The 18,511-nt window shown below is 32.9% G+C and overlaps 1 protein-coding gene across 17 annotated transcripts in view; it reads left to right on the top strand.

The window, feature by feature from the left end:
* Positions 1-18,511, top strand: part of PCDH15 (protocadherin related 15) — a 764,244-nt gene that overhangs the window by 448,178 nt on the left and 297,555 nt on the right. For 15 of the 17 annotated variants that reach the window (XM_057735541.1, XM_057735540.1, XM_057735538.1 and 12 more), the window contains 3 exons: positions 610-816; positions 10,919-11,053; positions 12,510-12,659. In XM_057735541.1, the coding sequence (XP_057591524.1) occupies positions 610-816; positions 10,919-11,053; positions 12,510-12,659 (492 nt within the window). Of the gene's footprint in view, positions 1-609; positions 817-5,956; positions 5,978-10,918; positions 11,054-12,509; positions 12,660-18,511 lie in introns of all 17 variants that reach the window. The other 2 variants (XM_057735536.1, XM_057735537.1) reach the window with 1 other exon arrangement.

The raw sequence follows: 18,511 nt of genomic DNA, 5'->3' as shown, positions 1-18,511 counted from the left end.
TTTACTTGAATAGCATATTTATGGTTAATGTTTAAATTTCCATTGCTACTAAAAAATGTTTTATTGAGACTGTCTGTCACAAATAAAAGTCTTTGGAGGACTTTCCATAGGCAACAAATGTAGCTTAATCTATTAATTTTATGCAGAATTATGAATTATTTGGGGATTTAATTATTAGTGTGGAATGAGAAGACATGGAAGAGACAAAAATGAACACAATATGTTATTGGAGTTATGAATTGTTTTCTGTCTTTTATTTAAACATTTTATCAGCAGTTCACTGAAATTTCTTCACTTCTCAATTTTCTATCTAACCATATTTAAGCACTGTTATTTATCCTAATGATATATACTGACAGATACAAATGTAGTGATTTTTTTTTTTCTTTTCTGAAATATGCACTGGGTTGGAGGACAAGAAAGCAAAAACTGATGAAGCTTCTCTGGACTTCCATTTCCTCATGTTTTCTAAGGATCCTATAACTTTAAAGCAGTTCTTTCTGTAATGATACCAATTCAAAAAAGAATTTCCTACATATAGTATGAAAAATGAAACTCTAAAAGGATTCCATAACATATAATGTTTTAATATTTTTTATTCATTTTTAGGCTGAACAGGACAATGGTCATCCTCTTCCTGCTTTTGCCAGTCTACATATTGAAATACTGGATGAAAACAATCAGAGCCCGTATTTCACAATGCCCAGTTATCAAGGCTATATTCTGGAATCTGCCCCAGTGGGAGCAACTATTTCTGACAGTCTAAATTTGACCACCCCTTTAAGAATTGTAGCTCTGGACAAGGATATCGAAGATGTAAGTCAAATATAATTTTTGTTCTTGTATTGTTAACACATCTCTTGTTATATTTATGCCAGTGGGAAATGTGACAAGGACATGGTTGCATGAGATATAGAATAGAGAACAAAGTCAGTATAAATGAGAGTCTTAGGTTTGTAATTCAATTCCATATCAGGGTTATTATAAAAAAAGTAAATTTTAATTCAGCAGCTGTTCTTTTTCAGTTTACAGATATTCAGTATAAGGAAGAAAATGAATGTTTCCCTTACAGTTTGCTAAGTACCAGGGCAATCTTTTTAATTAACATGGGTTGAAATCTATATATTTGCTAATAAGGAAAAATAACATCATTGCACAAAATCATGAAGGCAGCTCTGGAGTGTGATTTGGGGCCTTTTCTGACATTATGTTATTAAAGAAAATACATTTTGGGGCAGTTGACCCGCTCACACTTCTGCCAATGGCTATGCTTTTGCTAATACTCCTCCACTCCATACATCGTCCTCTGTTTTTCTGGTACTGAACTCACTAAAGGAGTGGGAAATTGTCCGGATTGGACAGATCAGAGTATTTTACCTCCTTAGCTAGAATGATTGCTACAAAGAGTGGACATAAAAGCTTTACCAGTCCAGCCAGAGTCCTCCCAGGAATTGAAAGGAAAACAAAATTGGAGCTGGAAGAATTTGGCATCCTGTATTAACGAAGTGGAATTGAATCTGAGGCTGTTGTAACAAAGATTGCTGACATCATGGAGAAAGCCTATTGTCAGTGGGAGAGAATGAAGCCTGACCCAGACACACAGAGAGGAGTCCTGCTGAGTCCCATTTTTTAGGTTATAATATCCCCAGAGCTATACTAATCCCTAATGATTTTCTTTTTACTCTCTGATCTACCACAGTATTTCCCAAAGTATCTTTTTTTTAAACATACGTTGAGTCTGATTTCTGTCACTTGCAACTTAAAAAGTCCTGACCCAGCAATTTCTCTCATTTCAATAGTGTCTGATAAAACTCTGTGATTGTGGACATATTCCGTAGCTATGCTGTCCAACACGGTAGCCACTAACCCTGTGTGACCATGGAGCACTTGAAATGTAACCAGACTGAAAACATAAGCTTATCGTTTTGTTTAATTTGAATTATTTTAAATGTGAATAATCACATGTCTCTAATTAGACAGCACAGCTCTAGAATGTCCCCCAAAATCTCAGTACATGGAGCTTTCTCATCAGTTTAGTAAATTCTAAAAGCACTTCTAGATTTTTTTTTCCTCTTTCTGGAAAAAATTTGTAACCCTTAGCAGAGGCTGTGACAACTCTGTGTGCACTCCACTTATTCTCACCAGGTGTTTTATTTTACTCTTTACATCTTTCTCTGCTTTTTTTTTTCCTCATCTTACCTTTTTTGTCCTTCTTAGTCTCTCCCGTTTTCTTTTATCACATGTTTTAGTAATAGCTAATTCACATTGAGTTCTTAATACCTACCACACAATATAGTAAATGCTTTATCTTGCATTAATTCCCATAAATCTCACAGCTAACATAATAGATGCAATTTTGCATATTTCAGAAGGGGAAATTGAATCAATTTTAAATGCCTTACTCTGATCACAGAATTAGTAAATGATGGAGTTAGACTTTGAGCCAAGGTCTATGGGAAATAAAGTCACTGATTTTAATCACTAGTCTAGACAGCCCTTTTCTATTTTATACGGTCTGACTGTAGTCTATGATAACAGCTGTTAATGCTATATAGACTTTCTTCTAGAAAAGTGCATATACATACACAGTTTCACATCCCAGATCACAGAGGGTTTAGGGATCTCCTAAAGTTTAATATGTTTCGTGAGTAACAGGTTATTTAGCGAATACTCACCAGAAAATTCACAGAACCACCTTAAGAAGTTTTATCTAAGCTAAGCTAATCTATTTTGTAGGCCTGGTGATGTCCAACAAATTTTGGTGTGGCTTTTATTTCATTTTTTAAATTTTAATGCATAATTATATTTTAAGCAGTGACTAGTCAACTTGGAAATTTATAATAGTTTAAACCACACCTTCATGGAAACAATGGTTGGCACAAGCTAAGACCTAAAAAAAAAAATGTAGTTTTAGTTTTTCCATAATAGCAAAATTTTTGTACTTATACTGTCTTAGTGCATTTATATTTAGTGGTTATGTACTAAGCCCTATGCTTGCTTTCATACATTCTTACTTTTCTGTCTTGTCATTCACTTTAAAATTACAAACGTTAAAATTTTGTTCTAAGGGACTTTGTAAAGGATAGTGGTACTTCAAGGTATTCCTGAGTTAGGGTGGAGAGAGCTTCTGGGTCTGAAACCTTTGGAAAACACTATTTAGCATTCTGCTCTTGGAGATTTCCAATTCAGTTAGCCTATTAAATACTCTGAATGTTTCCAAGGTGTGGGAGAGCACATTGTGGTTCTTAAAAGTTTGTGCTTTGGAGTTAGATAGACATGGGCTTGACTGTTGGTTCTACCATGTGATAGCTGTATAACACTATGAGCCTTATATTTACCAGTTGCTGTCTTTTGTTCAAACACTGATGAGATGACCCAAAAAGATATATGGTAGCAATCACTGCTACCTTGGTCAGCTCTGTCACTTGAGGCTGGTGGGGATGGGGAGGGAGAGAAAATTTCCCTTAGATAAAGCCATGTACATGGAGAGTGGCATAATTGATGTTTTATAGAAATGTCAAGTAATTAAAGAATGTCTATCTGGCCATTTTTTTATTGTTTAGGTCCATTCTCTTTGTAAATTCATCTGTAGTGAGTGTCATTAGGTGCCTAGAAACTGAACAAGTATATCTAATCCCTAGTGACAAAATTTTCTAAAATATATATAACTTCAATATATTTATACTTTAAATAAACCCATAGACTATTAAACATAGTTTAATCCAACTTTCTGTACTATGTGAAATGTTCTATTAAAATCTGTTCTTCAGAAATTGATGTTACATTTCATTTTGCCACTCAATCTTGAAACCTAGCAGTCATCCTTGATTTTTGTTTACTTGAGACAATTAAGAAATCTTCAAAAGCTTCCTGTTTTGTCCTCTGAATATTTCTTGACTCTTTTTTTTTCTCTCCACTCTTATAACCTATTTGTCTTTTATTAAAATTGCATCCTAATCTTCTTGCTTCCATTTTTTTCCTTACTGAAATCCATCTTGCTCTCAGCCACTCGAGTGATTTATTCAAACCTCAAATCTGACTATATCACACTTCTGCCTAGTACTTTCATGACTTGCTGCAGAAGAAATTTCAACCTCATGTCCATGGTTTTCTGTTACTTGATACATGAACACTTATGTACCCTTATTTTCTGAAACTTCCTGCTTTACCTATCGCATTTAGCAACTACTTGGTTTCATGCATTACACCAAACTACTATTTATCTAATTACCTTTGCTTGTTACATTTCTTTTTTGAAATCTTTCCTCTTCCATTACACAAGCTGGCTTGGATAACTTATGTGCAGTGTTTGGAATTCAGCTCAGGCACCCCCTCATTTAAGAATCTTTCCTAGATTATGCATTCTTTCCCTTGAGTTGCATATCTCTTTTTGGCAAATTTCTCTCAAGTTATATTTACATCATTGAATGTGTCTTTCTCCCTCATTGAATTTAAATCTCTTGAGGGTAGGTCCTAGGTCTTAATAACTTTTGTATCTTGAAGATCTCACACGATTCCCAGAACTTAGTTTGTTCTAGTAATTGTTTAATGAACTAGTAAGTTCAGGCATGAGTAAAGGAATGAGAATATCTGGCATATGTATCAGCAATTCTAATCGTATTGAATTGACGGTTTCACAATATGGCCCATTCCATGGTTGGACAACTAATTACTAGAAAGCTCTTCCTCACATTGAAAATAGCATTCTTGTAACTCAACCATTATTCTTTATATCTTCTATTTGCCAGTATACAGAATAACTCTTTAGATTAGTCCTTGATTATGTTTGAAGATGAAATTATGTCCTTCTGAATCCTATTTTTCTTTTTCAGACCAAGTGCTCTTTATTTTTCAAAAGTAAAATATGTTCATTGCTAGGTTATTTTAAGATCTGTATTAAAAGAAAGCTTAAAGCCTCTTTTAGTTTGCAGGCAAGAATTTTACTACATGGAAAATTCTAGTAGTTTTTGAATGTCAAGTGAAATTAATCAGTGTAGGAATAAAGGATTTAAGAATAAAGATAAAGACATCACTTCATGTAGGTATTACCAATAAAAATGGAGGTAAAGCATCAGGCATGAAAAGAGAAGTAGTCATTGCAGGCGGTGGTTTCCTGGAGCACAGCTGTGCCACAGGGCAGTGCCAAGAAGGGGACAGACTTGGATCTCTTTGTCCAAAAATTAAATTTTTTTCTTCCTTCAATTCAATAGAAAGTAAGACAAAGTTTTAGGAAATAGTAGCAGAAACTGGTGATTTGTGGTGTTATTAGCAGTGTAGATTTTGAGTCAGAAGTAATCTTAAGGGTTGCAGGAAAACTGAAAAAAAAGTAGACAAAATATTTGTTCTAATGTTCTGTCCTATAGATATATAAATATCAACATATGTTGATACATGAATATTTAATGTATATATGAATACACATTTATAATTTTTTCAACCATTCTTACTTCATAGTTTCATAATAGTCCAGATTATACGTAGAGCAGGTAATGTGCAAGAGGCATGTCTGAAACCACCAGGTTTTCAGTGGCAGAACCACTAAAAGTTGCTTATTGAATTCTAGTTATAGAATAAAATAATGGAATAATAATCAACAGAAGTTATGCATTTGGCTTGCAGAAAGGCAATGATCCATTTATAGTTCCAAGTCAGTTTGCATCCCTATTAGTGCTATTGTTTCAAAATAAAGGTTTCCTTGAAATTTAATGCAATATACTCTTAAAGGTATAATGTACTTATATGCTTTATAAATACTGTTATACTATCATATATATGTTATGATGTGTCAAAATAAGAAAAAATACATCTTCAAAAAAGTTGTTAGTTTAAATGAACTGGAAAATGTTTTTTGTTTGGTGGTTTGTTGGTTTTTTACTAGTGTACACTTGTATGCCATGTATATATTTGTGGTCATTTATATTTATATTTTTTAATTTAATGTTTAATTTGCATATAGGTTCCACCTGGTGGAGTTCCTGTAGGTACTAGGTGTTAATTTTGTGTTTGCTTTTTTGTTAATTGCTGTGGTGCATTTCCTTGTTCTTTTTCCTGTCTACTAAAAAAAATATAGGCAATTACTTCATTATCACTTATAAAGACCTAAAACTGTTAAAATATATATGTAATTTAAATGTATCTACTTCATATTATTAGTTATAGTAGTATAAAATTGTGGCGATTCCAAACTGCATGTGAACTTCAACAATGATTATTTAATTATTAATTTTTTTAGTCCATGAAACATTAATAATTGATCATCACATTCTTCCAGCAAATTTCTAATCTTAGGGTCGACCCCTTTTGAACAAGGTACTTCTGGGAACTACTGTCAACTAATTCAAATTGGCAGATGAGATCAATTTTTTGTCATTTCTTTTTGTGCTTTGTAATTTATATGTATGCATATAAGTATGCATATGTATGTATGTATACAAATGTACATTTCTGTACTGTGTGTGCATATATATGAGGATGCATATAATCTTGTGTGTGTGTGTATGTGTGATATCTTTTGAGTCTCATTGGAAACCCAAAATTGGTATTAAATCTAATAGACTGCCATATTTGAACACGTTTCTTCTATATGTTGGGATCTTTAAATTTTACATTCATGTGTTAGTTTACCTTTGTGTTTGTATATGTGTTTACTTTTGTGTTCATTTTATTTGTGCTGTGAATAAATATCAGAATTTGTTTTACCCTTCCAGAAAATGATACACAAATTAACAAAGTAATATATTGTGCTTTTGGTGTATACTGAATGTATACTTTAGAGTAAAATAATATTACCTTATGTTGGGAGAAAAAGATTGTTATATTAATCAGCCCTCTGTGTATATTTTGATTTAGAAAACTAATATTTATTTTAAATAAATTTATAGACACGAGGACTACATAAAATATACTGTTCCTATCAGTATAATTAGCCAGAGTGTTATCTTCCATTTAAACTCAAAGTACACCACACCTGAAACTAGTATTATCCTTACAAATGAGTTTAAGGTATTAAACTTTGATAACTGGCTGAACATTTCCAAATCTGCCTTCTTAAATTCTTATACTTAAATACCCAGACACTTACCAATAGCACCTATGCATGCTATATACATATATAGATTTTAAAAGCTTACTCTATTACATATTAATAAACTTCAAAAGTTATATTTTAATCAGAAATTAACTGTGCAAGGCAGATTGATATAAGCTATAATATGCCATGTACAATGCTAACATTATGCATTGTTATTTTTTTACATAAAATAGCCTGCAGTTCTGGGAAATGTTATTTTAGTCCCTAGCTAGTTGTTATAAAAGGACTTGAAATGGAGACAATTAAGTTATCAAAAGGTCTTTAGTATTTCTGGTTATCAAATTTGAGAGAGCCTGTTTATGAAGTACTGATGTGTATATCATCTTCAAATAAGAAGCACTTGACAATGAAAATATTGCTGCTTTTGGAAATTGGTGAAATACTGTGGTTTGTGATGCAATCATACTGCAGTCATGTATATATACATTGGTTTACAACCCAACACTCATTACAATATTGCACTATCTCAGTACCTACATTTCAAAAAAATGCTTAAAGCGTGGTGAGTATATGAATGAATATATCTAACAATTTTACTAACAGCAGCTACAGGAAGAAGAGAAGTTGAGAGAGGCTTAGTTATAAAGGAAGTAGAGAATGACTGAAGTATTTGAACAAAAGGAAATAAGTAAATATTTGTCACAGAAATCACACAGCAAAACTTGCTCAGCTTGGATTACTAGTAGTGTAAATACATGAGTAGAACACCAGAATGGTGTTTGTTGGCACCATTGTTGGTATACTCAGGGAACAGAAAAAAAATATGAATTTAAAAGCCTAGTTATTTTACCTTAATAGATAAAATCAAGGATAAACACTAAAAAAGGGTAGACACTCATGTTTAGTTTTTTTTTTATTAACTGAAACTGCATGCTAACATTTGTGATCATTTAAAATTTGGAAACTCTAAACTATCAACACAACTTGTCTGTAAATCTAAAACTATTCTAAAATTAAAAGTTATTTATTTTAAAAAAGAGAAACAGAGGGAGGGAGGGAGTGCGGGGATATGTGTGTGAATGCAGATGGTTGAACTTGGTGTACAAGAAAATAAATAAATAAATAAATAAATAAAATGAGAAAAAAATAAAATATTCATAATAGCTTTAAAAAAATAAAAAATAAAAAATAAAAAAATAAAAAAGAGAAACAAGAAAGTAATTGAATCTGATTACAATTGACTCCAAAGTATGAGGGTGAGTCAAAAATTATCCGCACTCTGGTTATATTAAAACTTCTGTTGGCTGCACTGTCTTATCAGCACTTCCTGTTCAAGGCTATTGTCTCCCCAGTCACTGCTGTGCAGGTGTGAATGTGTTACATCAGTTCATTTGTAACTGCGGTGTGAGCAAAAATAGATGCCCCACTTGTGATTTGCACAAAAGAAGAGCAGTGTGCAGTGATTTGTTTTTGTGGTCTGAGGGTGTACCTGGTGCTCTTATTTATTGAAGACTTTGTGCACAGTATATGGAAAGTGTTTTATCACGAAGATGTGTATGAATGGATAGAGAAGTTCAAGGAAGGTTGCACAAGCGTTAGCCATCAAGAGAGAGCCAGATGCCTGTCCACATCCACAGCTGATGACAATATTGAGCGTACACGTGAAATGATTTTGTCTAATAGACGATTGACAGTGGATTATGTGGCATATTGTTTGCAAATCAGCTATGGCTCTGCCTATGAAATAATCCATGACAGACTTAGGTTTTGAAAAGTTGAAACCTAAATTTTGGATTAAACGCAGAGGACTGCTATCCAAGTGCATTGTGATCTTTCATGACAATGCACGTCTGCACACTTCTGCCCACGCTGTTGATATTCTGCAGAAACTTCATTTTGACATGTTAAAGCATCCTCCCTATAGTCCTGATCTTGTTCCATTGGACCTTCACCTCTTTGGTCACCTGAAAGCAGCCCTATGAGGACAAAGATTCACTTCTGATGAAGAAGTGAAGACAGCAGTGCATTCATGGCTTGCAGCTCATCCTAAAACATTTTTTAATGAGAGAATATGAAAGCTTGTTGACAGATGGCCAAAGTGTATTGAAAAGCAAGGAGATTATGTTGAAAATTGATGTATTTGTCTTTTCTAAAAGTTAGTTAAATTCTACAGCCAGAGTGTGGATAATTTTTGACTCACCCTCGTATAACAAAATAAGAATCCCAAAAATGTGGTTTAAAAATGTTTTAATGTGTATTTTATAATTTACTTTTTAAAATAATTTAACTTTTTATTAACTAACATATTTGAGGTACCAAAATACCCCGCTTCTTAGCCATGCTGAGCAACTGGGTTTATGACACTGAAATGAAAACAGCTGAAGCCCATTGGAAAATATTAGTGTGAAGTCTCCTCTTGATTTTTTTTTTTACAACTCTTAACAGCTTTGATTATTTTATAGTAAATGGACCAATGGAAATTATTATCTATAGTATTAATTTTTTTTTTTTTAGTGTTCCAAGATAAATGTAGCACATTGACCTTATAGCATGGATCTAAAATCTTGGACAAGGAAGCTGCCATGATATAGATAAGTAATATCTCCTAATGAGATATTGCAAGTATAGAACTTATGTCAGGTTCAAATGAAACCATTCATTCCAAGGTTATTTGAAGTATACACATATTGAAACTTTAGGCAGATGTGAAGTATCTTGTGGATCAAATCATGCCCGCCTATTAATATAGTAGTGTACATTTCAACTTTCTCTCTTCTACATAGAAATTTTTTAAATATGAGTTCTATTTTTTTTCTTTAATCAGCAATGTGTTTAACAATTCTGGACTCTCTACTCTGCCCTCAGCCTTTGATATTAGACTTAGAAAAGTAATCTGTGATATTAAATCACATTTCACACCATAATATTTTAAAAGTTGCTGTAATCTATAAAACACCTTACCTCCCTGTATAATCCCTGTTCCTGTTTTTTCATAGCCTTCCTGGTAGTCCACTCTCTTTCAATATTTCCTCTTTTTTTGCTGTACCTTCCTTGCTATTCCACTATGCAGACACCAATCCAAGCCTTCCCATTTTATGTCTTTGTTCTTTCTCTGAATTGCAGAGATTAATACCTTATCTTTTAGAGGTAGCAATAAGATTGTGAAAGATTTTCAATGCCTGATTAATTACCTGTGTTTTGAAGTCTTGCAATCACTTCCTTTTTATGTATATATCATTTTTTTTCTAAACTCTTTTATCAGACATGTGTCAATTCATATATTTTGAATCTAATCATTTGAAATGTTTTAATTAAAATAAATATTGTTTCCCCTTGGAGAATATTTACAATATTAAAATAAGAAAGAACAAGCACAGTATATATAGGTAATGAATTATACATAACCAAATTCATTTCTATTTTACATTAAACATGAGAACAGGATAGTAATATGCACATGTGCAGTTTATTACTACAAATGAAGTAATCGTAAAATTCTACAGCTAAGATTCTGGGCTCCAATTTCCTTTTCTTGCATTTATTTATTTTTTGAGCCCAATGAAGTTCTGGAAAATACTGATATTAAATAATCAATAAGAATGTATTCAATTGGACTGTTTTCTATCTTCTTCTTCCTACTATTTTTCCTTTTATTCACATTAATTATACTAGTGCTTATTTAAGTATTTTATTTTCCACAAAATGAGTAATTGTCTTTGATAGCTTTGCTCAATTATGAGTAAATTTCTAGTTAAATCTCTCTTTTCTTTAGAAATTCTTAAAACAGTTATATATATTTGTAATAAATTTGAAAAATTAATTTCCAGATAATTAACTAATAGCTGCATTGTTTACTAATATTATAAATAATGGCATTTTTTTTTTAAGATGAAAGACCCAGAGCTTCACCTTTTTCTGAATGATTACACTTCAGTATTCACAGTCACGCAAACTGGAATCACTCGCTACCTCACCTTACTTCAACCAGTGGACCGGGAAGAACAGCAAACTTATACCTTTTCGGTAAAGAGATTTCATATATATGTGTATGTAAATATATATGTATGCAAGAGAAAGAGAAGTTTGTTTAAAACTGAAAAGGTCAATGATTTGAAAGGAAAAATGAAATATTTTCAAGTAATAACATAGAGAGTATAAATAATAAAAAATTCTTCATATGTATTTCTCTTTTTTCTGTTTGTAAGTTTGTGCAGTTTTATTACCATTCTTTTCAACAGAAGAAAGATGAATTTTGAGATGCAAACAAGAAAATGGGAGTCTCACTCTTCACCATATACTCATGATTGACTTAAATTGAGATACTATAAAGCAGAATCAACAAAGTAAAAAATTATTTTCTAACATTTATTTATTTATTTTTATTGCATTTTTAATTTTGTCTTAGGGTTTGGCCAGTGATTCTCACTAGGGATGATCTGTGCACCCACCACTCCCATCCTGCCCTTCCCCAGGTCCATTTTGCAATTTCTGGAGACATTTTGATTGTTACTCTTAAGAAGAGGTGATATTGGCATCTGGTGGGTAGACACTGAAGATGCTGATAAACCTCTTGTAATACACAAGACAGGCCTCTAAAACAAGAATCTGTACGCTAGGTTAACCGAGAGAGAGAGAGAGAGAGAGAGAGAGAGAACGTTTGACAGCTGAATATAGGTTAAAAGGAAGTTCTATACATTATCCAAATTTCTGAGCTAGATTTTATTCAAATATAGGAGAAAAATGAGCTGATAGAAAAGTACAAATAATGGAACTTATGTACAAGTTTGTTGTTTGTTTGTTTTTCTTTTTCTGGAGAAACTTATGCAGCAGACTTAGAGCTTCTGGAAAACTTAAAGTCCGCAGTTAAAACTTAGATACAGAGTGGATTTCAGAGCTCATTCAGAACAAGGATGGTAGTGTTATAGCACTGATTTTTTGTGAGACCGTCTTTAAAAGTTAATGTAATTAAGATATCATTCAATGAATGCCAATGGGTCCTTTTAAAATTGTGATTTTGTGAATTACTGGAAAATGATATTACATGTTTAGGGCACTTACTTTCTTGATTGATATAGCATGTTTGCTGTAAAAGCAACTCTTGCACTGTATACAAAATACATATAAGTGGAGAGTATTTTCCTGTTAATTTTTTAAAGGTTAAATAGTAGTTAATGCCTAAGAATTAGCAATGTTATTGGCCCATTTCAAGCCTCTAAGACATTTTACATACTGGCTTATTTAAAACGTGCTTGGAATTCAATACATTAAAAACAAAGCAGAGTCCTCCATAATTGCTTCTTAGCACATTAAAACACTTTGATAATAGGTACTATTATAGTTTTATTACTTTTATCAACATTTTAGCACCCTTTTAAAACTGTATGCTGTATATAAGAAACTTCTTAAATTGTAGGAGTGGATCCTGTACTGCGTATGTCTGCATGACCTCTCTATTAAATTTGTTTTTCTGCCCCCAAAGATAACGGCATTTGACGGTGTTCAAGAAAGCGAGCCAGTTATTGTCAATATTCGGGTGATGGATGCAAACGATAACACTCCAACCTTCCCTGAAATATCCTATGATGTCTATGTTTATACAGATATGAACCCTGGGGACAGTGTTATACAGGTAATTATGCATATAATATGAGGATACATTTGAAACAATTATTTCCTTGGACATTACACAATGCATTGGTTAAGAAATTGCTGAAGAAATGAAACTGAATTTCAGACTTATCGTATAGCATAATTTAGCTTAAAAAGCTTTAAATTGATGTTTACTTTTCGAATGAAAGTATACCTGTATGCACTTTAAAGTAGAATTAACTAGATGCACACATAGCTCTTTGACCAGTTTATACTTGATTTTTAAAATTTAATGTATTGAACATATTTAATTAATATAATGACTATATCTTATACACTCAAGTTTCAAGTATTAAATGTAGTTTAAAACTTCAAATTATTTCCAACTCTTGTAGAAATGGGTTAAATTTCCCTTGGTGGTAAGTACAAAGGACTGTGTTAATAAATTGCTAGATAATACTATTAGATATTGATTACTTGCACATAAAATGGAATTATTACAATGGAAAAATTAAGATTAGATAGTAAATGGTTATCTTTGAAAACAAAGAAATCTGTCAATATCTTTATCTTTGATTTATCTTATTTTTATCATTAGCTGTACTTATATTTAAATAAATTGCAAGTTATCTCAAAATCTCTTTCGTATTCTGTGTATAAATTGTAAAGAAGTAATGTTCTTCCTCGAGGATTTTTAGAACTTTGGAGAATAGTTGACTCTAGTACTTTCCAAACTGGCTGTACGACAAGATTATCTAGGGAGCTGTTGAGAAATACAGATGAGCAAGACTCATTTCAGCCTTCTTGGATCTGAAACTCTAAGTAATACTTATAATCAATATAAGAAAGAAAAACAAACCCAAAAGGTTTCAGTTGCCAAGTCATGTAAAGACCACTGATCTGTATTTCCCTCTACATCTGAGAGTCAGACTTAATAATTTGAAATTACTCTCAAGCCAGGAATGTCATGATTTGTTATATTTTGTAGAGTATTGGAGTAGTTCCAAATTATTACTAAAGTTTATATATAATATATATAACATAGCAACATATAATATATAATAATGTTTATATAGAATATAATCTAAGTACAGAATATAATGAATGCTGATAAATACATTTATGTATCTATATGTTTTAGCATTAGATAAATAGAATAGTAAAAAGCTCCAAATGCCTCAACGGTGTACTTAAGTCTTCCTGTTACAGGTGCTTTTCTCTCCAGCTTCACCTTTGGCTCTCTCTCTATTTCTACATGTATGGTTCAGTCCTTACTGACCTATCATTTCCAGTTACCTGAATGTGCCTTGCTCTTTCCCATTTTCTCCAATTTTCTCTTTTACCTTGATCTCTTTCCTTTCTACTTATAGCTTGATTACTTTCTCTTATTCTTTAGATTTTTTCTCTCTGAGGAAGCATTCCTTAGTAGTTGTCAGTAGGTAATTCCTCGTAATTCTTCTTCCTTAATAGTTCCTGGTCTTGCAACCCACCAATAGCACAGTAGTTTGTAGCCAAGATACTATGATACAGTGGTGTGTCCTTATCAATGTGAAATGTATGAGAAGAAATAGTTAACAATATGTCTCATGGCTTTTGTACACTATTTTCTGTTAACTGAGAATACATTTTTATCTGATCTTTTACAAGGCTAACTCACTCTCCTCATACAGGACCCAGCTCAAAGTATCACCTCCTCAGAGAAAACTTTCCTAACAGCTTAGTGTCAATAGCCTCCCAGCACACACATATACATATACACCCCCCATCACACATTCTTATTCTATAACTTACTTTCTCTCATCACTTTCATAGCCACTATGACCAACTAAAATTATCTTCTTTTTTTCTTGTCACCACCCTGAACTAAAAACTCCATCAGTGACCATCTATCTTGTTTGCCACTCTAATGCCAGCACATGCCAAACATACTAGCCATGCAGTAAATATTTATTCAAAGGATGAATTATTACCTATTTTGCATGATATAATTATGAATATAAATTAGAAATAATTCAGTGCTATCCTATTTTATTTTTTTGGATTAAGATGTTTTCTCCAATGATATAGAAAGGGGAAACATTATAGACTGAGCACTGAAAATTCACCTGAAAGTGCATCTCATGTAAATGTCTTCTGCTGTGTATGTAGGTAGTGGGCAAAAGGTTTCAAACAGCCACAGTACATTTTATTCATATCTTGGTTATGGCACTTATATTGATGAAATCCACCTTTTTTACCCACTTGTCTTGAGGGCACAGATGTAATTTGTTTATTTCTATATCCATAGTGCCTGGCATATAGTAGATGCCTAAACTAGTAGATGCTTAATAAATGTTTATCTGAGGATGAAACATCTGCAAACAAGTAGATCTGAATGAATAGGGAGGAATAAGTGTATTGGCCTTTATTTCTAGTTAATTGATGGACCTAGAGATCTACATTTATTTTTACTGAGGCACTCTTTCATCGGGAATAAAATTATGGTTTATACAGATAAAGGATGACAATTATTGTCATGTTCTTATTTAATTAGATATGATTCTCATCTGTATAATAACATAATTGGAAATAAAAGTAAGTTTATACAGAAAAACAGCCAACAGGGAACTGGAAAGTGTAACCAAGAAAACGACAGCAATTATGTGGTAGAACCGTATCTCAAAAATGTTTGCCTTAGGGGATTAAAAGCTTATTTCTGGCATTTGCAGGCTACAAAAGTTAATTTCCCTTATGTATCTCTTTATAAAACACATTTTGCCTTGGCTTTAAAGATTCATATTTTATATATTTCCCTTTGAAAATATATCTGAACATAAACTGTTGCTTGTGTCTATATGCCTCTAATTTTTTAATTTATTTAAATGCCAAGAAATGAAGCTTTTTAATTAGTATTATTAATGTTATTCCTGGTATGTGGTAAAAGGGTGATGTAACTATAAAACATCCTCCAAGGGCCTAGAAATAAAATAAAATAGATTTCCCATTGAGAGAAAAATTTTAAAACAGAGCAAAATAATTCAGACTGTGATTTGCAACTGCCTTTTAAGGGTCATAAAATGGGTTTTTTATGCGCCATTCACCACTAACCTTTCAGTTACCCTGCCTTTCCTCACTAACTCTACAGAAGATCAGTTAGTTTCTTTGTCGATTAGTAATCTGTTGTCAAAAAGAGTGAAAGTATTAAAAACAAAGGAGATGATGAGCATTCTCCAGCAAAGAAAGCCTTGGATAACAGATTTTAAGTATTATAATCAGATCATTTTCTTTCTTTTCTTTTTTTTTTTTTTTGAACTTTTATTGAGATACAGTTAACATACAATAAACTGCATATATTTAGAGTGTACAATTTGGCATCCCAATCTCCCAATTCATTCCCCCCCCAACCCTCCCCTCTTTCCCCACTTGGTGTCCATGTTTGTTCTCTACATCTGTTTCTCTATTTCCGCCTTACAAACCAGTTGATTTGTATCATTTTTCTGTAGTCCACATATATGTGTTAATATACGGTATTTGTTTTTCTCTTTCTGACTCACTTCACGCTGTAAGACAGTCTCCAAGTCCATCCATGTCTCTAGAAATGTCCCAGTTTCCTTGCTTTTTACAGCTGAGTAATATTCCATTGTATATATGTGCCACATCTTTTTTATCAATTCATCTGTTGATGGACATTTAGGTTACTTCCATGTCCTAGCTATTGTAAATAGTGCTGCAATGAACATTGGAGTGCATGTGTGTTTCTGAATTATGGTGTTCTCTGGGTATATGCCCAGCAGTGGGATTGCTGAGTCATATGGTATCTCTATTTTTAGTTTTTCAAGGAACCTCCATACTGTCCTCCATAGTGGCTGTATCAATTTACATTCCCACCAACAGTGCAAGAGCATTCCCTTTTCTCCACACCCTCTCCAGCATTCACTGTTTGTAGATTTTCTGATGATGCCCATTCTGACTGGTGTGAGGTGATACTTCATTGTAGTTTTGATGTGCATTTCTCTAATAATTAGTGATGTTGAGCAGCTTTTCATGTGCCTCTTGGCCATCCATATGTCTTCTTTGGAGAAATGCCTATTTAGGTCTTCTGCCCATTTTTTGACTGGGTTGCTTGTTTTTTTGATATTGAGCTGGGTGAACTGTTTCTGTATTTTGGAGATTAATCCTTTGTCTGTTGATTCACTTGCAAATATTTTCTCCCATTCTGAGGGTTGTCTTTTCGTCTTGCTTATAGTTTCCTTTGTTGTGCAGAAGCTTTGAAGTTTCATTAGGTCCCACTTATTTATTTTTATTTTTATTTCCATTATTCTAGGGGGTGGATCAAAAAAGATCTTGCTGTGATTTATGTCAAAGAGAGTTTTTCCTATGTTTTCCTCCAGCAGTTTTATAGTGTCTGGCCTTACATTTAGGTCTTTAATCCATTTGGAGTTTATTTTTGTGTATGGTGTTAAGGAGTGTTCTAATCTCATTCTTTTCCATGTAGCTGTCCAATTTTCCCAGCATCACTTATTGAAGAGGCTGTCTTTTTTCCATTGTGTATCCTTGCCTCCTCTGTCATAGTTTAGTTGACCATAATCTATCTCTGGGCTTTCTATCCTGTTCCATTGATCTATATTTCTGTTTTTGTGCCAGTACCATACTGTCTTGATCACTGTAGCCTTGTAGTACAGCCTGAAGTTAGGAAGCCTGATTCCACCAACTCTGTCTTTCCTTCTCAAGATTGCTTTGGCTATTTGGGGTCTTTTGCATTTCCATACAAATCGTAAAATTTCTTGTTCTACTTCTGTGAAAAATGCCATTGGTAATTTGATGGGGATTGCATTGAATCTGTAAATTGCTTTGGGTAGCATAGTCATTTTCACAATGTTGATTCCTCCAATCCAAGAACATGGTATGTCTCTCCATCTGTTTGTGTTGTCTTTGATTTCTTTTATTAGTGTCTTATAGTTTTCTGAGTACAGGTCTTTTACCTCCTTAGTTAGGTTTATTCCTAGGTATTTTATCTTTTTGTTGCAGTGGTGAATGGGAGAGTTTCCTTAATTTCTCTTTCTGATCTCTCATTGTTAGTGTATAGAAATGCAAGAGATTGTGTGTTATAATTGTATCCTGAAAATTTACCAAAATCATTGATTAGCTTGAGTAGTTTTCTGGTGGCATCTTTAGGATTTTCTATGTATAATGGCATGTCATCTGCAAACAGTGACAATTTTACTTCTTCTTTTCCAATTTGGATTCCTTTTATTTCTTTTTCTTCTCTGATTGCTGTGGCAAGGACTTCCAAAACTATGTTGAATAGTAGTGGTGAGAGTGGACATCCTTGTCTTGTTCCTGATCTTAGAGGGAATGCTTCCAGTTTTTCAACATTGAGAATGATGTTTGCTGTGGGTTTGTCATATATGGCCTTTATTATGCTGAGGTAGGTTCCCTCTGTGCCCATCTTCTGGAGACTTTTTATCATAAATGGGTGTTGAATTTTGTCAAAAGCTTTTTCTGCATCTATTGAGATGATCATGTGGTTTTTATCCTTCAATTTATTAATATGGTGTATCACATTGATCAATTTGTGTATATTGAAGAATCCTTGCATTCCAGGGATAAATCCCACTTGATCATGGTGTATGATCCTTTTAATGTGTTGTTGGATTCTGTTGGCTAGTATTTTGTTGAGGATTTTTGCATCTAAATTCATCAGTGATATTGGTCTATAGTTTTCTTTTTTTGTAGTATCTTTGTCTGGTTTTGGAATCAGGGTGATGGTGGCCTCATAAAATGAGTTTGGGAGTGTTCTTTCCTCTGCAATTTTTAGGAAGAGTTTGAGAAGAATAGGTGTTAGCTCTTCTCTAAATGTTTGATAAAATTCACTTGTGAAGCCATCTGGTCCTGGACTTTTATTTGTTGGAA

Source organism: Hippopotamus amphibius, chromosome 5 (assembly GCF_030028045.1).
Source record: "Hippopotamus amphibius kiboko isolate mHipAmp2 chromosome 5, mHipAmp2.hap2, whole genome shotgun sequence".
NCBI lineage: Eukaryota > Metazoa > Chordata > Mammalia > Artiodactyla > Hippopotamidae > Hippopotamus > Hippopotamus amphibius.
Note: the sequence above shows the minus strand (reverse complement) of the source record. Positions and strands in the feature narration are given on the sequence as shown.